The following is a 21,872-nucleotide window of genomic DNA, read 5'->3' as shown; positions in this document are numbered from 1 at the left end:
AAACTCCGCCACCATCGAACAAGGACAGCGTGCCAATGTGGCTCCTTTTACAAGATTGTCCATGGTGATTTGAAAAATATGCACAGAAATACAATTAAGATAAAAGAAAATTCAAACTGCCAGGATCTTAAAAAGAAAGAAATGTGAGAGTCAGGCACAAATGTCCTGTCAGAATATGTTGATGTCTGAATCAAAGGCTCTGTACTTTTCTGTTTACATTTCAGTGAAGTGAGGAAGGATCTGGCTTGGGTAAATGGAGTCAAAAACTGGAGGGTAAGTTAGCATCACCATCACTGAATCCCCAGCTATCAGCAGCCGGGTGGAGGGGGGGCTACCATTGACCAGAAACTGAACTGGACTACACACATAAACAGAGATAATGGGAACTGCAGATGCTGGAGATTCCAAGATAATAAAATGTGAGGCTGGATGAACACAGCAGGCCAAGCAGCATCTCAGGAGCACAAAAGCTGACGTTTCGGGCCTAGACCCTTCATCAGAGAGGGGGATGGGGGGAGGGAACTGGAATAAATAGGGAGAGAGGGGGAGGCGGACCGAAGATGGAGAGTAAAGAAGATAGGTGGAGAGGGTGTAGGTGGGGAGGTAGGGAGGGGATAGGTCAGTCCAGGGAAGACGGACAGGTCAAGGAGGTGGGATGAGGTTAGTAGGTAGCTGGGGGTTTCACGAGCGAGTCAGGAGGTAGGAATACTGCAGCAAGTAACTCACCTCCTGCCTCCCCCAAAGCCCATCCACCGTCTACAAGCCACAAGTCAGGAGTATGAGGGAATGTTCCCCTTTTCCCTGGATTCATAAAGCTCCAACAACACCTAAGAAGCTGGACATTAATGCTGGCATTAATTGAAGTGGTTGTGTTGGGGAGGGATAGCTGCTTTGGGATAGTTTCAATCCCGATGAACTGCAAATAGGTTTATTACAGGTTACTTGCTAGTCACATGATGGTCTCTTGTGAGACATCAGGCTCAGCTGAAGCACATTGCTGCCACCAAAATATTCCTGCAGAGCTCTGGTAGCAATCAGAACCATAAGCAGAGCTGAAGTCTCGTTAGCTCCTCCCAAACACAGACCTTCATGTAATGCAGAAGGAGCTTGTTCAGCCCCTCATGCCTGTACTGGAATATTCCTGATGGGTGGAGCTTACTCATGATGTCAGCTACTGAAGTCATTTCCTAAAGAAGGGTCCAGGTCCTTTGCATTAGCTTTCCTGCTCCTCTGATGCTGCCTGGCCTGCTGTGTTCATACCTTGTTATTTCAAGATGTCAGTTGATGCTTTCAGATCCTAACATGTCTAATGGGTACATGAATAGGAAAGGTTTAAAGGGAGATAGCAGGAGCTGCAGATGCTGGAGAATTTGAGGTAACAAGGTGTGGAGCTGGATGAACACAGCAGGCCAAGCAGCATCGGAGGAGCAGGAAGGTTGACATTTCAGGCCTAGACCCCCTCGAAACGCCATCCTTCCTGCTCCTCTGATGCTGCTTGGCCTGCTGTGTTTATCCAGCTCCACACTTTGTTATCTAAAGTTTAAAGGGATATGGGCCAAATGCTGGCAAAGGGGACTGGGTCAGATTGGGGATGCCTGGTCGGCATTGATGAGTGGGACCAAACAATCTGTTTCCCTGCTGTCTGACCCTGTGACCACCCAGGACAAAGCAGCTCACTTGATCGGCACCACACCCACAATCCCACGCTCAGTAGCAGCAGTGCGTACCATCTACAAGATACACTGCAGGTGCTCACCAAGGCTTCTTAGACAGCACCTTCCAAACCATGGCCATTACCTTCTAGAATGACAAGGACGCAGATACAAAGGAACAATTGCAAATTTGTCCCCAAGTAATGCACCAGTCTGACTCAGCTCTATTGCTTTTCCTTCACTGTCGCTGGGTCAAAATCCTGGAACTCCCTCCCTGTAAACACTGTAGGTGTACTTACACACCAAAGACAGCAGCAGCTCATGGAGAATGCTCACCACTGCCTTTTCCAGGGCAATTAAAGATGGGCCTCAAGGTACCTCACAGCTCACGAATCAATAAATAATTTCCCTTCTCCAGGGCGCTGAGCCAGTGTTGCTGACATCTGAAGAGCAAATAAACAGGAATGAAAGTGGCAATATTTAAAGCAAGTGAAGGAGCCACTCTGGACACAATGCATCCTAGATTCCTGAGAGGAAGAATGGCTGACTCTGAAGTGTTGCTCCCCATTAGTTTCCAATCCTCCTTGAGTTTAGGTGTGGCACCATGGAGCTCAAAGGCTGCAAATGTGACGACCTTGTTCAAAGGCTGAAAAATAATCTTGGCAGTTACAGGTCAGGAGTTTAACATCAACGATGAAAGCATACTCAGGAAGCTCAACTTCATCCAGGACAAAGCAGACCCCGCTTGATTGGCATCACATCCACAAATACCCCACTCCCACCGACGCTCGGTAGCAGCAGTGTGTACCATCTACAAGACACACTGTAGAAATTCACCAAGGCTCCTTAGACAGCACCTTCCAAACCTGTGGCACCTGGAAGGACAAGGGCAGCAGATACATGGGAACACCAGCCCATGCAAATTCCCCTCCAAATCACTCACCATCCTGACTTGGAAATATAGCGCCGTTCCTACACTGCCACATTCTAGGCATGATATGATTTGCAGCAGGTCAAAAGGTAACTCACCATCACTTTCTCAAGAGCCAATTGGGGGCAGGCAATAAATCCTGGTCTAGACATTAATGCCCATATCCTCTGAAAGAATAAAAGATTTCCAGAATAGCACTTCCCAAACTACTTTCCAATACAGCACTATTTTAACGCTGAGAATTAGAATGACCTCAGACACAAACAATAACAAAACAACAATAAAGCAACATTCAGGGTAGATATTTTTCTAAAAAAAACACTAAATGAACTGCAAATGCTGTAAATCAGGAACAAAACCAGAGTTACTGAAAAAGCTCAGCAGGTCTGGCAACACCTGTGAAGGAGAAAACAGAGTTAATGTTTCAGGTTCAGTGACCCTTCCTCAGATATTTTTCTAGTCTACCTGTACAGAGATGATATTATATGCCTCTGAACCTGGTTGTTCTGGCTCAGAGAAAGGGACAGTGCCACTGTTTCACAGATGCCTATATAACATGCATATAATTATGCAATTCTGATCATTTCTATATTATGAATCAACATATAGATATGAAAGAAATGTGACAGTCTTTAGAGAAAACCATACATCATTGGTGACTGGTCGATAAATCTGTGATTACTAAGATGGCAATGTCTCTCCAAGATGAAACCGCTACCATATTTACATTGGCAACATAAGCCAGATCAAAGCTGTTTCAATCGATCCAAATCTCCAATTTTGTGATTTTGTCTTGGGATCAGTTGCTTCTGGATTGTTACATTTCATATTTCGCGTTACCATTCATTTCTTCTGACATACAGTGTGTAAACAGTATGGATTCAGAGAAGCAGAGTAGATCTTAAAGGGAAACTGATGAATTGGGCTGAATAGGCAACAGAGAAGGGTGGGTGAGGCAAGTGCAGGTGATGCTATGCAAAGGAATTTCTAAAAGGCACTTGATAAAATGTCACATTTTAGCTTATTTGAGAAACTGAAGCTCATGGTGAAAGGGGAAGCAATAAAATGGATAGAGAGTGGGTTGAAAGGCAGGAAGTTCTGGTGAGCCTGTGGCTAATTTATTGACCAGAGGGAGGTTTACAATGGTTTTGCTCAAAGTTCAGTTATCAGGACCGCTGCCACTTTTGATTTTAATCTTTTGATGTTGGGATTACAAGACGCAAGTTTGAAACTTACAGATAGTATGAAACTGGAGAGGTAGCAAATGGTGAGAAAGTTGTTTGCAAATGCTGATGCTGAGTGGGATACGTGGCAACAGAAAGTCAACGCAGAACAGGTTTTCTGAAGAAGGGTCTAGACCCGAAACGTCAGCCTTCCTGCTCCTCTGATGTTGCCTGGCCTGCTGTGTTCACCCAACTCTACATCTTGTTATCTCAGATTGTCCAGCATCTGCAGTTCCTACTGTCCCCGCAGAACAGTACTCATTGTCTACTCATTGTCGTAAGTCTCTATCATGAGACTGAAGTGACCAATCCATGGTGCAGGACGTCCCAATGGCTTGTGGGATGCAGACTGCAGGATTTACTGCCTTTTCTTTCCTTCTCCGCTGCCATTCATCAGTAAGGAGTTTGCACTCTGTGTGCGTTGTTGCCGTTTTGAATGCTTGCTAGCAAGTTTCTTTTGGTCATTGATGTCAATGATGCTGTAATTCAAAGGGGAGATTTGAAGTGCCTGTGAAGTGCTCTGTTTTTCTGGAACGCTGGATATGTGAGTTGAGAAAACCAGACCTGGCAGGGAAGACACTTTGTGGCTGTCCGGAACATAGCATTTTGTGGTTGAGTTTGCATTCTGGTTATGGCCCAGAAACCACTGAGCTTGAAGAGATTTCCATTCAGGCAATCTTAAATACCAATGCTAAAAGGCAGTTAATCTTTGACAGGGTGAATAATCACTGTCACAGAGACTGTAAATACCATGGGATCTGTCGCACAGCTTGCCTCGAATTAGAATTAAGTTTTATTGTCACAAGTACAGGAATGCAGGAGTACAGTGAAAAATGCACAGTCAGCCAATGTCTGTGCCCATCTTAAAATACAAAATGAGAAGCCAATTTTTTTTTAAATGAGAAGAAATAAAAGGAACAGATCTGAAAGAAATAGAAAAAAAATCTAGACCTTAAAGTCCTTATCCAAAGAAAAGGAAAAAGTTTAGATTTGACATTGTTCTGAGTTTTGAACTCTTTCGTTTTATATCTCCCTTGTGAGACAGTCATATTCATATTATTTGATTTGATTTTAACTTTATTGTCATGTGTACTCTAGTACAGGAGTACAGTGAAAAGTATACATGAAGCAGTTACAGCATTGTGATGAAGTTTCTAGACTATTCAAATGCTTGGAGTATCACCTTGTAATTTAAATTGTAAGACATTGCCTGCATAAGCCAGGAAATCATGCTAACACTTACACAAGACACTAATTGAGCCACAGATAGAGTATTGTACACAATTCTGCACACCAAACACCAATAAGGCATAGAAACAGAAGTAGACTAATTGGCTCATTGAGTCCACTTTGTAAGTAGATGAGATCAAGACTGAGCTGATAATCCTCAACTCCACTTTCCTGCCTTTTCCCTATAACCTTCAACTCCCTTCCTGATTAAATATCTCAGCCTTGATTATATTTAATAATTAGCCTCCTGGTAAAAATTTGTTTTTTTTGAGACTATATGATGTAAGAGCAGAAGTAATCCATCAAGTCTGTTCTGCCATTCATTGAGATAATCTTGAACTCTGCCTTTTCACCATAACTAGTGGTTCCCTTGTTAATTAAAAATCCATCTCAGTTTGGAATGTATTTAATGATCTGGCTTCGAGAGCCCCCTGCAGTAAAGAATTCCTCAGATTCATTCCCCTCTGATGGAAGAAATTCCTCCTCATCTCCATCCTCAATGGGCGACCTCTTACCCTGAGATGATGCCCCTCTGGTCCCATACTCTCCCACAAGGGGAAGCATCCTCTCAGCATCTCCCCTGTCAAGTCCCCTAAGAATCTTACATAATTTAATAAGGTTATCTCCCATTGTTCTATATTCCAATGAGCACAGGCCCAACCTACTCAACATCTCCTCAAAAGAAAATCCCTCCGTATTTAGGATTAGCCCAGTGAACGTTATCTGGATTACCTCCTATTCCGGTATATCATTCCCTAGTTAGAGGAACACAACTCTTTCAGACAGACATTAAGGCTTTAGAGAGAGTACAGAAGAGATCTACTCAAGTGGTTCAGGGAGAAGGGCTTAGAGGGAGAAGTGAAGAGATTGGAATAGCTGGGAGCTATCCTCCTTAGGGTAGAAAAAGCTAAGACTTGATAGAAGTGTCCAAAATCACAAAGCAAAACTGAAGAGAATGAAAAGAGACATTTTCCAATGGCTGATGAGTTTGTATCCTGAGGGCAATTCGCAGAAGAACCAGGGAGGGGTATGGGAATGGGTAGTTAAGATCTGGCATGCACTGGCTGGTGGGATGATGGCGCAGATTCAACAGCACCTTTCCAAAGGGAATGTGATTAATAATTGAAGGATTAAACCTTGCAAAAATATGGGGAAAATACGAGGCACAGGACTGGGATTCACTTTGCAATTGACTCCGTCTACACGGAGGAAGGCAGCCAATATAATCAAAGGCACCTCCCAACCCACATATAACCTCTTCCAACCTCTCCTATCCGACTGTAGATATGAAAGCTTAAATACATGTACCAACAGGTTCAAAAACAGCCTAGACCCTGCTGTTACTAGACTACTGAATGGACCCCTCAAATTTCAAACCTAATGCCAATCTTGCTTTTTGTACACCTAGTCTGCAAACCGTATCGTTGAATTCCTTGCTCTGTTCAATCACTCTATGATCTTTGTGATGATCCACATGCAAAACAAAACTTTTCACTGTGCTTCGGTACATGTGACAGTAATAAATCAAATCAAATGAAAAAAACAACAACCAATGCAATGGGCTGAACGGCTTCTTCTGTGCTGTACTGTACGACAATTCTATAAATGTAAACTTTCTTTTGCAAAAATTAAACCTCTGTTCCTTTAGGTTTTCTTTGAGGAGAATTCTTGGATAGAATTATCAGGCTATGGAACTTTTATTCTTGTACAGCACCTGTCACAACCTGAGGATCAACAATAAAAACCGAAAGAACAGCAGATGCTGTAAATCAGGAAGAAAGACAGAAGTTGCTGGAAAAGTTCAGCAGGACTGGCAGCATCTGTGAAGAAAAAAATCAGAGTTAATGTTTCGGGTCCAGTGACCCATCCTATTCTGAGGAAAAGTCGCTGGACCCGAAACATTAACTCTGACTTTCTCTTCACAGATGCTTCCAGGCCTGCTGAGCTTTTCTAGCAACTTCTGTCTTTGTTCAGGATCAATAATATCCTTTAGGGAAGGAAACTGCCATCCTTACCTGGTCTGGCCTACATGTGACTCCAAACACACAGCAATGTGGCTGACTCTTAACTGCCCTCTGGGCAATTAGGGATGGACAATAAATGCTGCCTATCCAAATGACCCTTGTCATTTTGCCTTTATTCATCGATGGCCGGGTCACACACTGGTTGTGCTTGAGGCCAAAAGTCTGAATCATAGCTGTTGATCCATCTCCCCAAACAGCACAGTCTTGGTGATACAGCCTGGGCACAGCCTTGTTTTGTGTGAACATACTCAGCATGTACCCCTAGAGAAGAGTACTTTCAGTGCTGCCTTCATTCCCAGTTGTATTAAGATTTATGCACATCTTCAGTCAGTGGAAAAGTCAATGAATTTGCCCTGCTTCCCCGACAAGGATGGAGCAAATTGCTGTTTCCAATCCCTGTCTAAGCAGAATTGATTGCCCAGAGTCAACCACATTGCTGTGGGTCTGGAGTTATATGTAGGCCAGACCAGGTAAGGCTGGCAGTTTCCTTCTCTAAAGGACATTAGTGAACCAGATGGGCTTTTCCCCTGATAACAGATTCACAATCATCATTAGATTCTTAATTCCATATATTTTGTTGAATTCACATTCCACCCTCTGCTGTGGTAGGATTTGAACCCCGATCCCCAGAATGCTGCCCAGTTTTCGGATTAACAGTCCAGTGATTACACCACTAGGCGATTGCCTCTCCCTGTCATACAACTGAATAAAAGAGAGAACATTCCCAAAGTGCTTTACGGCCAATGAAATAATTCTGAAGTGTAGGCCCTAATTGTGGAGTCAAGAATTGTGGCAACAATTGAGGAAAGTTGCCGTTCAGAGTGACGAGGGCTGAGGAATTAGCAAATGTCATCTAGTTCTGGAAGTGTCCCTCATCTGTGTTCTTTCCCCCGAGTACGAATTGTGTCTGCGTGCAACGAGGTTGAAGGGAAAAACAGAAAGTGACACCGATTGCCCGTAGGCCGATGTTTTCAAACTGTTTCATCCTCAGGCTTTCAATCAAGAGTTTTCCAGATGAATGAACGTGTTACTTTCATGACTAGACTCCAGCTGCTGAAACATATACAGCGCACGATTGAAAACAGGGACAGTCTAAGCAAGGCATAAAAATCGTTTTAAGATAAACACTCACTGTGGTATTTAGAAGAGGAATGACATGGGATTGGAAACAGCAATTTGCTCCAACCTTGTTGGGGAAGCAGGGCAAATTCATTGACTTTTCTACTGACTGAAGATGTGCACAAATCTTAATACAACTGGGAATGAAGGCAGCATTAGCACTGAAGGTACTTTCCTCTCGAACATAGAACATTGCAGTGCAGTACAGGCCCTTCGTCCCTCAATGTCGTACTGACCTGTCATACCGATCTCAAGCCTATCTAACCTACACTACCCCATTATCATCCATATGTTTATCCAATGACCATTTAAATGTTCTTGAAGTTGGCGAGTCTACTACTGTTGCAGGCAGGGCATTCCACGCCCTTACTACTCTCTGAGTAAAGAACCTACCTCTGACATCTGCCCTTTATCTATCACCCCTCAATTTAAAGCTGTGTCCCCTCGTGCTAGCCTTCACCATCCTAGGAAAAAGGCTCTCACTGTCCACCCTATCTAATCCTCTGATCATCTTGTATGTCTCTATTAAGTCACCTCTTAACCTTCTTCTCTCTAACGAAAACAGCCTCAAGTCCTTCAGCCTTGCCTCATAAGACCTTCCCTCCATACCAGGCAACATCCTGGTAAATCTCCTCTGTACCCTTTCCAATGCTTCCACATTCTTCCTAGAATGCAGCAACCAGAACTGTACACAATACTCCAAGTGTGGCCGCTCCAGAGTTTTGTACAGCTGCAACATGACCTCATGGCTCCGAAACCCAATCCCGCTGCCAATAAAACCTAACACACTGTACACCTTTTTCACAACCCTGGCAACCTGGGAGTACATTCTGAGTATGTTCACACAAAGCAAGGCTTGGCATCTTCAGGCCTGTGCCCAGGCTGTATCACTAAGACTGCTGTTTGGGGAGATAGACCAGCAGCTATGATTCAGGCTCTTGGCCTCAAGCACAACCAGTGGGTGAGATGGTGATCGATGCAAATATAGGCCCTGGCAGTGGACAGCAACTTGCCACTGCCCTGGGTGGTGGGGTGTTGATTTCAGAAGCTCTTAAGCCGATAACGTTTAAGGCAGCTCAGCGGTTATCGCTGCTGCCTCACAGCGCCAGGGACCTGGGTTGGATTCCACCCTCGTGTGACTGTCCATATGGAGTTTGCACATTCCACCCATGTCTGCATGGGTTTCCTCCCAAAGATGTGCAGGTTAGAAGGATTGGCCATGTAAATGTGGAAGGATGTGCAGACTCGATGGGCCGAATGGCTCTGTCTGCACTGTACAGGGATTCTATAATTCTCAGTATTTAGAAGTACACTTGTAATGGCAAGAAACACAAGCTTACAGGCCAAGTTGTGATTGGTATGGGCTATTTTTGACTGGCACAGACTTGATAGGCTGAAGGGCCTTTTCCTGTGCTCTAGACCTCAATGAGCCTATGCCAAGGCTATGAGCTAAAGGTGGGGGCATGGAACTAGTTCTCAAAGAGAGCTGGCACAGGCACAGTTGATTGAGTGGCCCCCTCATTTGTGGTGTGTATCCTACGATGAGACCGAATCAACAGCCACTAAAACATCTTTGATGCACTTTCCAAAACTGACAACCTCTATCTCCATGGAAGGATGAAGGATAGCAGACATATTATAGAAATACCTGGTAAATTCCCCTCCAAGCCACTCACCATCCTGACTTGGAAATGTATCACTGTTCCTTCACTGTTGCTGGATCAGATTTGTGGAATTCCCTCCCTAAGGGCACTGTGGGTCTATCTGCAGCACATAATTTAGATAAATGTGAGATATTGCATTTTGGTAAGGCAAATCAGGGCAAGAATTATGCTTGATCTTTGTTCTTTTACATGACAATAGTTTTAGTACAGAAGGGCAAAATGTGTCGATGCTGGCTTGGAGGGCCAAATGGCCTGTTCCTGTGCTGTGTAATTTGTTGTTGTTTCATTCTTTGTTCTTACACAAATAATGGTAACGTCCTGGGGAGTGTTTCCAAACAAAGAGACCTTCGGGTGCAGTTCATAGTCCCTGAAGGTAGAGTCACAGGTAGACAGGGTAGTGAAGAAGGCATTTGGTATGCTGACTGTCATTGGACAGTGCATTGAGCTGCTGTAAAGGATATTGGTGGGGCCACTTCTATAATACTGCACTCAATTCTGGTCTCCCTGCTACAGAGAAGATTTTGTTAAGTTTGTAGGAGTTCAAAATAAATTTGCAAGGACACTGCTGGGATGGGAGGGTTTGAGCTATAGGAAGAAGCTGAATAGGCTGGGGCTATTTTTCCTGGAGCATCAGACGCTGAGGGGTGACTTATAGAGGGTTGTAAAATCATGAGTGCTGTGGTTAGGGTAAATAGATAAGATCTTTTTTGCCAGGGTCAGGGAGCCCAAACTAGAGGGTATAGGTTTAAGGTGAATGGGGAAAGATTTAAAATGGATCTAAGGGGCAAGTGGGTGGTGCGTGCATGAAATGAGCTGCCAGAGGAAATGGTGGAGGCTGGTACAATTACATTTAAAGGCATCTGGATGGGTTCATGAATAAGAAGGGTTTAGAGGGATATGGGCCAAATGTTGGCACATGGGACTAGATTAATTTAGGATATCTGGTCAGCATAGACAAGTTGGACAGAAGGATCTGCTTCTGTGCTGTACAGCTCTATGACACTATAGTTCAGGGAAATTAGCCTGGTAGTCCTCAAGTAGTCACACGGAGTCAGCAGAGGGATATAGACTAGTTAAGCAAGTGGGTAAAATCTTGGCAGATGGAATATAAAGTGGGGAAATCTGCACCTTGGCAGGGAGAAGAGAAGCTGAATATGATTTAAATGGTGAAAGACTGCTGAACGCTACAGCATAGTGGGATTTGGGAATCCTCACGCATGAATCACAAAATGCTAGCATCCATGTTTGACAATTAGGGAAGGCAAACGGAATGCTAGGTTTTAGTTCAAAGGGAATGGACTGCAACATAGGGTAGTCTCACTAAACTATAAAAGACACTAGTTAGACCACACCAAGAACAGTTTTAGACCCCTTATCTAAGGAAGGATATTCTGGCACTAGAGGTACTTCAGAGATGAGGAGGCAAGACAGCAGCAAAGAGGGGCAACTAGCCTTCTATTGGTGGTGGTACAGTGAAGGGGGCATGTGCCTGATTACAGGCCCATCGCCCATGACGGAGCACTTAGCAAGAAGGCCTGTAAAGTTGGACACTTCCTTTACTTTTCCATTGTTCTGCCTTTACGTTGTATGTTTTGGTTTATTTTTCTGTGTTTTAAGATGGCACTTTTCGCTGTATTTGTAACAATCAAATCCAGTCAGAAGGTTCGCGAGGTTTGGAGAGAATGTCTTAGGAGGAGAGTTTGAGTAGGTTGGGCTTGGCTGGATCATTGCATTCATTCACGGCTGAGATGGATTGTCAATCAGCAAGGGAACCAATGGGAATGGGGAAAAGGCAGAGTTGAAGATTATCATCCTGAATGGCAGAGCAGATTTGATAGTTCTATTTCTGCTCTTACATTGTGGAGTGTTAAGAAGAAAATGATTGTGTAAGATTATATGCCACAATACACAGATTTTGTTGGCTCTCTAAGAGTCCGAACCTCACAGTGTGAGAAGCTTTAGGGTGTAAATAGTACAGTATGAACACTGGAATCCAACAAGCCATTTTCAAACAGACGCTGGATTCTAAACTAGCAAACATACCTCAGTTCTGTTTGTATCTCGAGCCAGAAGCAGGAAAACATGTGATCTTCCGATGAGAAATTTGATTAAATGTACTGTAGATCTACAAGCTTGCCTGCCATGTTCCTCAGTGTTAAACTGGGTACCATCCAGTTACGCCTTCAGTGGGATGTACAGTGGGCAGACACACAGTGGCCAATCCATCCGCCATCACTCAGGGACCGATTGCCTCCCAGCTCTTTGGTCGTCATGGGATTATTTTACAGGGGGAGGAGGGAAAATATTCTGTGACACCCATAAATTAAGCCCAGTGACTCCTAAAAATCAACATTGAAATGACCATATTCCACTGGGGAAGAGAAGAGTTGGAGTGGAAATGTCAGTATTCTGAAGAATATTAGAGTAGCTATGATGGATTGTTGGCTCTTTTGCCAAATGGTTAATGGCCTCAACAATTGACTGAGTTCCATCAATTAAGACTTGTCTACTGTTTGGCACCAGGAACTCTCTATCAGTGTTTTTTTTTCCTTTTTATTTACTGGACAGTAAATAACAGTGCGAAGCTGGATGAGGATCAGTGCTGAGTTTTATCTGCTTCACATGTCCTTCATTTCTATAATGGCACACACATGTGAAAAGTTCAGAAAGGGGAGATCTTGGTGCCAGTGTAAATACAGACTCCAGTTCATCCCCAAGGCATTCAGTTCAAAGTTAGACGCGGGCTTGTGCCGCTCGGCTACTTCACCCTTGGACGACTGGGAGATGATTTTATTTTTCTCCTTGCGTTTTGAAACTTGGTTGGGGAGAAAGGAATTGAAATGTTTTGCATTAACAGGCAAGCACGCAACGTGCATTGATGGCCTCTGGTCAATTCCATCTGGAAATAAACAAGTGTGCTGACCTCAATCCAGAGCCAACAAATGCAATCACTTCTTCCCTGCGCTTGATGGCAAGACTTGGCTCAAGCGGCCAACTCCTTTTCTTTGCCAGCGTTCCCCTGATGCAAAAGGAGTCACAGGAAAAGGAAAACAAAGCCACTAAGCCAAGCCCTCCCAAGTTCGAATCAAGGAGCATTTGGTCTCCTGTCGGACATAGAGTCATGCAGCACAGAAGCAGAACCTTCGGCCCAACCAATCCATGCCGAACATAATCCCAAACTAAACTAGTCCCACCTGCCTACCCATATCCCTCCAAACCTTCCCTTTTCATGTGCTTAACAGAATGTCTTTTAAGTGTTGAAATTGTACCCAAATCCACCACTTCCTCAGGATGTTCATTCCACACATGAACCACTCTCTGTGGAAAAAACTACTCCCTTGTGTCCTTTTTAAATCTTTCTCTCTCACCTTAAAAATATGGCCCCAAGTCTTGAAATCCCCTCCCCCTGCCATTCACCAGATCTATGCCCCTCATGATTTTATAAACCTCTATAAAGTTACCCCTCAATCTCCAGTGAGAAATGTCCCAGCCTATCCAGGCTCTCCCTATAACTCAAACCTTCTATTCCCAGCAACATCCTGGTAAATCTTTTCTGAACCCTCTCCAACTTTAAAATATCATTCCTACAACAGGATGATCAGAACTCGACACAGTATTCCAGAAGAGGCCTGGCCAATACCCTGTACAATCTCAACATGCCTTCCCAACTCCTATAAAGTCTGAGCAATGAAGACAAGTGTTCTAAACACCTTCTTAACTGTCCCATCTACACATGTCACTAACCTCAAAGGATTATGCATCTGAACCCCTTAGCCTCTCTGCTCTACAACACTACCCAGGGCCATACTTTTAATTGTATTGGCTCCATCCTTATTTGCTTTACCAAAATGTGATACCTCACATTTGTCCAAATTAAATTCCATCTGCCACTCTTCAGCCCATTGATGCAATCGAGGAAGATCTCTGCAATCTTAGATAGCCATCTTCACAATCCATTGTATTGGGGTCAATGAGTTGTCTCCATTGAGTTTGCGATAGAGGGATAGAAGGGATATGAACTGTAGACCTCTCAACCAGGAGCTGCTATCATTTCTGTTACACATTGAGACCCATAAGGAAAGGATTGCCAGGGGTGGTACAGTGGCTTAGTGGTTAGTACAAGGCTAATGCGGGGTTACAAGGATACGGTCAGGGGGTGGGATGCTCTTCAGAGGGCTGGTGTGGACTCGATGGGCCAAATGGCCTGCTTCCACACTGCAGGAATTGTATGGATTCTATTCTATAATTCTTATCAAATGGGATGGGGAGATGCTAGAGAGCATGTGGAACGTGTCCAGGCTTCATTTTCTGTTGGAACCTATCAATGTAAATAGTAGGTGAGGCCATTGAGACGCTTAGAAATTTCAGGCCCAGACCCTTTAATTGCTGACTGGATCTGCACATAAATGTGAACAGAACAGGTTGACTCCAGGACACCTTTTTAATGTAATGATTTCAGTAGTTGAGAACATAGCGATTAACTTCAATAAAAACAGGTTGAGATGGATTCTAGCTATTTCCACTAACAACCGGAGACAGTGTCCACATTTTTCAGTGATTGTGTGTTTGTGTCTGTCTGTCTGTGTGCATGTGTGTGTCTGTGTGTGTGTGTGTGTGTGTGTGTGTGTGTGTGCGCGCACATTTCTGTGTGTGTGTGTGTGTGTGTGTGTGTGTGTGTGTGTGTGTGTGTGTGCGTGCGCACATTTCTGTGTGTGTGTGTGTGTGTCTGTGTGTGTGTGTGTGTGTGAGAGTATGTGTGTGTGTGTGTGTATGTGTGTGTGTGTGTCTGTGTCTGTGTGTGCGTATGCGTGTGTGCATGTGTACATAGTGGGAAAGATAGACGAAGTGTCTCATTAACAGTTTAATTGGGTTTTCAGGCCAGATAAAGGCAAGTCGAATAGCATACTCACATAACAAAGGTGAGAAACTGCAAAACCATGTTTTCTGATGAGAAAGTCTATTCAATCCATATTTCTTAAAAAAAAAGACTGTGAGCATCACCGGCTAGACATCTGTTGGTTTACCCATCTTAATTACCCCAGAATGGATCGCTTGCTTGGCCACTTCAGAGGGCAGTTAAACATCAATCACATCATTGTGGGTCTGGAGCCACAAATAGGCCCTACCAGGTAGGGATGGCAGATTTCCTTCCCTGAAGGACAATACCGTAACAATTGGCAGTGGCTACCATGGTCACCTGTTAAAGATGCCGCTCCCACCATCGGCTAGGATGGGATTTGAACCCATGTCCCTACAATATTAGCTCCTAATTCTGCATTACTAGCCCAGTGACGTTATCACTACATCAGCCTCATGGCTATCTCATGCTTTCATCCAATGAAGATCCAGCCCTCTCATCACAACATCATACAATCATTACAGGCCAAGAGAAGGCTATATGCAGTACATCTAGGCCATTCCAGCTCTTTGCAAGAAGAATTTAAGTCATCACATTTGACCAACCAGTTCCTCATAGCCCTGCAGACTTCTTCCATTCACTGTCTATCCAATTCCCTTTTGGAAATCACGATTGAATCTCCCTCTGGCATGCTGTTAAGCCATGTATCTTAGATCACTGACTGGTTATGGATGGATAAGAGAGTTAAGAGTATGGGAGACAGGATGGAAATAAAGCTAATCAGATCTGTCATGATCTTATCAAATGGCAGAGAAGGCTTGAGGGTCCAAATAGCCTGGTTCCTGCTCCTACTACTTGTTGCTATTCCTCACATGGTCCTTGCTTTTCCTTTTGCTAATTATTTTAAATCGGCATTCTTTCTGTTTTACAACTCAGCTGCCTACAGGAACAGACCCTCTCTATCTACTTTGTAGGTTTTGAGCACCTCAATCACATCTCATCCTAACCATCTTGCTTTTTTTTCCTCTAAGCAGAAGAACCTTGCTTTCTCCAATCTGTACATTTAGCTGAAGTCCTCATCTCTGGAATCATTCTCCTGAACCTCCCTATGTTGTCTCACATCCCTCCTGAAGTGTCCAGAGCTGAGTGCAATACTCAGCTGAGACTGAACCAGTGTGCGATAAACGTTCACCATAGTGCCATTGCTTCCATACTCATTGCCTCTTGGAATCATTCCAGGAAAATAAGAACACAAGGAGGCCATTCAGACTTCAGGTCTGTTCTAACGTTTGGATGGACCATGGCTGATCATTTGGAGTCCATCGATCCAATTTGCTTCTAAAAGCCATTTTCCCAATCAATCCATTCGACAACCTACTGGTTTATGTTGTCTAATTGAGAAGACTTGATTTAGTCTATGCATTTGGAAGTACTTCTATCTGAACATGTGTTTGCCATCATTGTTTCCTCATTGTCCTCTTCAAAGCTTCCTTCCCAGATAGGATGAGGAACTTGAATTCATTTATATTGTATCTCTCTGTGCTCTCAGGGTGTTCAGAAGCACGTCGTAATAAATTAAACCCAGACACGGGGAGAATGTGCAAACTCCACACAGACAGTCACCTGAGGGTAGAATCGAACCTGAGTTCCTGGCGCTGTGAGGCTGCAGTGCCAACCACTGAGCTACCGTGCCGCCCTCTGGAATATTGAATTAATTCCTCTGGACAGATAGCAGTACGATTAAAGGTCTCAAAGGTTTCCCTCAGAAAGGGTGGACTAATGTTTATCGCCTCGTGCCAATCAAATATGTCAAGGGATGCCTAATTTGCAAGCGACAGGGCTCTCTGGTGCAGATTATTACACATCTCACACTGAATTTCACGAGGACACTTGACATCTTGCGATGGCAATTAAAGAAAGCCTTTCTCCACTTTACAATGTGATTGACCTACTAGCACACAAGTTATTACTCCAGACTGTGCCAGACAAGGGAGTCACCTCTGGCCTAAAATGAAAGGCTCTTCTGACGGTCTATTTGCTATTCAAAATGAAAAAAAAATCAGAGGAATGCAAGTTATTATTTGGCAAAAAGCTGCTCCAGAAGAATTGCTCACTGGAATTAAAACCAGCAACATGAACGGTAAATAGTCATAGGTCTCTACTGTGCCAGATTTTAATATCTGGACATTGAAATGATTATGTGAGTATGACAGTCTTCCAGAATAGGACGGATAATGAGGTCTTATTGGAAAATTGTCAGGCTCCAGTTCAAGGAATCAGATTGTATCACGGCTGCAACAGGAAAGTTTAATTAGTTTGCCCACAGAATGAGACTAAGATATCGTCGAGGATTTATTCTTTATCATCCCTATCATTTAACATGAATGAGATTCATTTATTCTCTTGGAATCAGAGAATAATGGAGCAGAGTAGAAGGCCATGTGGGCCTTGGGCCTTTTCTGAATTGCTTCCATTGCAAATGTATCTCTCCTTTAGTACAGAGACCAAAACTGCACATACTCCCAGGAGGGTGGATTCACCAATACTCTGTACAATTGTAATAAGACTTGCCTACTTTTCTACTCCATTCCCCATGCAGTAAAGCGAAACATTCCATTTGATTTCCTAATTACGTGTTGGCTGAGAGTGGACACTTTTCATGTTAGAAAATATATGTCAACCCCGCCCCAGCATCTTAAGCCAGCCTATCTGCATATTATTCCGAGGAACTATATAAGAGGCTCCTTTGGGAGCCCTGTCTTATGTTGTTGTGTCGATGGACCAGTGTGGTTTTGATAGTGCTCAAAAATTGCAGACTCCAACACCACTTAAACTTTGTTGCCGCATATTTACAGTGAAGGGAACACACCCTTACACTGACTTGGAGCCATGCAGCACAGAAATAGGTCCTTCGGCCCAACTCGTCCATGCCGACCAGGTTGCCTAAACTGAATTAGTCCCATTTGTCCACTTCTATTCCAGGCTCGTTCTTTTAGAGATCACTGATGTGGTTAACTATTCATGGGGCATTGTCTAACATACTCCATGCCCATTTAAGGTTGGCAACAGGTTCCCGAGGTAGACCTGACCAATCATTTGGACATTTGCCGCCCCATCGGAAGAAGTAGGGGCAGCTCGTGCCATGAGGTGAGTGGGAGGGCACCTTAAAATTAAACCACCCTCAGAAAGGGCTACACACGTGACCGAGAGCCAAAGGCAGTAGGACCTACACCAGAGGATGCCAAGTAGGTTAAACAGTGCAAATAGCAAGCTAGAGACAGAGCCAAGTGATCCCAAAGTCATACAATCCCTGCAAGTGTTTGCATAATTCAGCCCATCGAGTCCACAGTGACCCTCCAAATAGCCCCCCATCCCTGCAACCCTGCATTTCCCATGGCTAGCCTGCACATCCCTGGGCAATTTAGCATGGCCTTTTCATCTTTGGACTGCAGGAGGAAGCTGGAGCACCCGGAGGAAACCCACACGCAGTCCTTGAGGCTGGAACCGAACCTGGGTTCCTAATGCTGTGAGGTAGCAGTGCTAAACACTGAGCCACTGGTTCAGATCAATGCTTTACCTCATTCAATCATGAGCAACGTTCCCTCGAAAAATTATTTGCTGTGCGTATCTTGTGTGCGGCTTTTCTTCTAATCTCAGAACCAGACCTGTGCGATATCTTACAGGCTGCTGTACGATGATACATTGCTTCAACTTAGCAAGAACTTTGCTCGTAAGTGACAGCAGACAATGAGATAATTACCACAGGACTAGGCCCCATGAACATCCCCATCTTCAAAGATGGTGAAGCCCTGATAGTGAGTGCAAAAGGCAAGAAATCATTAAAATATAAGAAATAAGAGCAGCAGTAGGCCATTTGTCCTCTGAAGCCTGTTCCCCCAATCAATAAGACCATGATCCTATCAACTTCCATCATTGACCACCCGGTCAATCAAAAACCTGTAAAACTGAGACTTGATGATTCAATGAGCCATCCACCCAAACTGTTCTCTATAGAACAGAATTCAACAGACTAAAAATCCTTGGAGACAATAAATTCCTCCACAGCTCTGTCTTAAGCAGGAGACACTTCATTTAAACAGCTCCTAATTCTCAGCTCTTCCAAGAGATGAGATGTCCAAATGATTTGGTGAGAATAGAGGAGACATGGTTAGTAAGTTTGCAGATGACACCAACATTGGTAGTGTAGTGGACAGTGAAGAAGGCTCTCTAAGATTACAAACAGATCTTAATCAATTGGGTTAATCTCTGATGAAGAATCTAGGCCCGAAACGTCAGCTTTTGTGCTCCTGAGATGCTGCTTGGCCTGATGTGTTCATCCAGCTCCACACTTTGTTATCTTGGATTCTCTAGCATCTGCAGTTCCCATTATCTCTTAATCAATTGGGTCAATGGGTTGAGGAGTGGCAAATGGGGTTTAATTGAATAATTGTGAGATATTGCATTTTGGTAAACGAAACAAGGGCAGGGACCGATGCAGTTAATGGTAGGGCCCTGGATAGTGTTGGAGAGCAGGGTAACTTTGGGGTTCGGTCGCATAATTCTTTGAAATTTGTGTCACATGCAGACAGGATGGTTAAGAAGGAATTTAGCACGTTTGCCTTCAGTGCTCAGATCTTTGAGTGTAGGAGCTGGGACGTCATGTTGAGTTTGAAGAGGACATTGGTGAGGCCTCTTCTGGAGTAGTGTGTGCAGTGCTGCTCTCCCTGTTATAGGAACTATATTATTAAATTGGACAGGTTTAAAAAATGATTTACCTGCATGTTGCTGGGAATGGAGGGTTTGAGTTATAAAAATAGGCTGGGACTTCTTTCCCTGGAGCATAGGAGCTTGAGTGGTGATTTTATAGAGGTTTATAAAAGCACGGGGGCAAAAAGAAGTTAAATAGCATAGGATGGGCGGATAAAAACTAGTGGGCACATTTTTAAGTTCAGAGGACAAGGATTTAAAAAGGATGTGAGGGCAACCTTTTTATACAGAATGTAGTTCATGTGTGAAATGAACAGCCAGAGGAAGTGGTCAATGTGGGTACAGGTACAACATTTAAACAACATTTGGATAAGTTCATGAACAGGAAAGGTTTGGAAGGACAGGGACCAAAGGCAGGCAGGTGGGACTGGTGTAATTTGGGAACATGGTTGGTGTGGACTGGTTGGACCAAAGGGTCTATTTCTGTTCTGTATGACTCAATGACTGTATCTTCCTAACATCTACATTGACAGGCCCCTCAGAATGTTATATATTTCAGTAGAATTAGCCCCTCATTCTCCTAAATTCCAATGAGTATTGGCACAGCCCCCTCAATCTTTCATCATGAGACAACCCCCTCATCCTAGAGATCAATCCAGTGAACCTTCTCTGAATTGCTTCCAATGCAAGTAAATCTCTCCTTTCGTAAGGAGACCAAAACTGTATCTGGTCCTGCCAAGCATGTAGACTCACCAAAGCCTGTGCAGCTGTAATAAGATTTGCCTACTTTTATACTCTATTTCCCATGCAGTAAAGGGGAACATTCCATTTGATTTCCTAATTACTTGCCATAAGTACATATTAATACTTTATGATTCATGGACCAGGCACCCAGATCTCTCTGTATTGCAGCAGTCTGTAGACTCTCCCCGTTTAAATAATAATCTTCTTTTATATTCTTTACACAAATGTCAAAAACTTCACATTTACCTACATTATGCTCCATCTGCCATTTTTTGGGAGCCCGGTTTACCCATCCATATCATTTTGCTGATACCCTGTATCCTCCTCACAATTTGCTTAGAATCAAAGAATCCCTGCTAATAGAGGTCATTTGCTAATAGTGCTCCTAGAGGTCATTTGCCATCAAATTTGGACTGGTCCTCTGAAGAACACCTTATGCCCACACATTCCATCACTAATCCACCTACCTTACAAACCCCTGGGCACTACAGGGCAAGTTAGCCTGGCCAATCCACCTAGCCTACACATTTTTGAACTGCAGGAGGAAACTAGAGCACCTGGAGGAAACCCACGCAGACACGGGGAGAATGTGCAAAGTCCACACAGAGTCACCGTGGTTGGAATTGAACTGAGTCCTCGTCGCTATGAGGTAGCAGTGCTAACCATTATAACACCTATGCTCCCTGGCCATCTTTTTACCATCAGCAAATTTGTCTAAATACAGACTATCTCTTCATCCAAGTCATTCATATAAATTGTCAATAGTTGAGGCTCCAGCAGTGATCTCTGAGCTGCTCTACTTGTTCGCTAACCTGAAAATTAATCATTTATTCTCTGCTTCCTGTTAGTTAGCCTGTCCATTATCGATGCTGATGTTTTGTCCCTCAAACCACCTCATCTTGTGGAATAGCCTTTTATGTAGCAACTTCTTAAATGCCATTTGATTATCCAAATAAACTACACTTACAGGTTTCCCTGTATCTACACTGCTTGTTATTTCTTCAGAGAACTAAAATAGATTGGTCAACATGATTCTTCCTTTCATAAACCCATGTTGATTTTACCAGGTTGCTTTTGTTTTATAAGCCTTCTTATCTAAACGGGGGCAGGAATGAACGTCCTCCAGCTGTGCTGCAGCAATTCTGTGATAAACAGTAGATTCTGGGATTTTTCTCAATAGTGGACATGATCTCCACTTTCGAGGTTTTCTGTCACCGTCCGTCCTTGAAGAGAGGTACTAACATCTGTGATTTCTCAATTAGCCTCTGTGTACAAACCACTGAGAAACAGAACTAGAGTAGTACCAAACACCCCAACAAACCGAGGCATATAAATAACAATCAGGAGAGAACACTGACACTTTACCAGAGGTGCACTGACAATATTACCTCACAGGGTAGTAAACCCACCCGCTCAGCGAGCAACCTCATCCACAACCCACACTACAAATCTTCTCAAAAACTTTAAAGATCAGCCAGGCCCTAATATATTCTTATTTAAAAGACAAGTGCCAGGCATTGCATTCCAGATACAATTGGATTGATCAAACTACCAGCAAAATACCCTTTATTCATACACTATAGTTAAAATACAACAGAAGGAAGAATTGGACTAACTTAGCTCCATGGGAAAACTTACCAGAATAATAGATTATTTACCTGCTAAATAGTTACTGTTCCATTATAATAACATCGCATTAACACACCCTTGGCAAAGGCAA

General features: G+C 43.6%; 1 protein-coding gene across 2 annotated transcripts in view; it reads left to right on the top strand.

The window, feature by feature from the left end:
• LOC125447632 (gremlin-1-like) overlaps nucleotides 1-21,872 on the top strand; it is a 105,569-nt gene that overhangs the window by 68,280 nt on the left and 15,417 nt on the right. Inside the window, exon 2 of one of the 2 annotated variants that reach the window (XM_059640945.1) lies at nucleotides 225-273. The exons of the other annotated variant lie outside the window; for it this stretch is intronic. Coding sequence (XP_059496928.1) covers nucleotides 254-273 — 20 coding nt within the window. The 5' untranslated portion in view covers nucleotides 225-253. The remainder of the gene's footprint in view (nucleotides 1-224; nucleotides 274-21,872) is intronic. 2 annotated transcript variants of the gene reach the window in all.

This window comes from Stegostoma tigrinum, chromosome 39, assembly GCF_030684315.1.
Source record: "Stegostoma tigrinum isolate sSteTig4 chromosome 39, sSteTig4.hap1, whole genome shotgun sequence".
Taxonomy (NCBI): Eukaryota; Metazoa; Chordata; class Chondrichthyes; order Orectolobiformes; family Stegostomatidae; genus Stegostoma; species Stegostoma tigrinum.
This window is presented reverse-complemented; position numbering and strand designations above follow the sequence as displayed.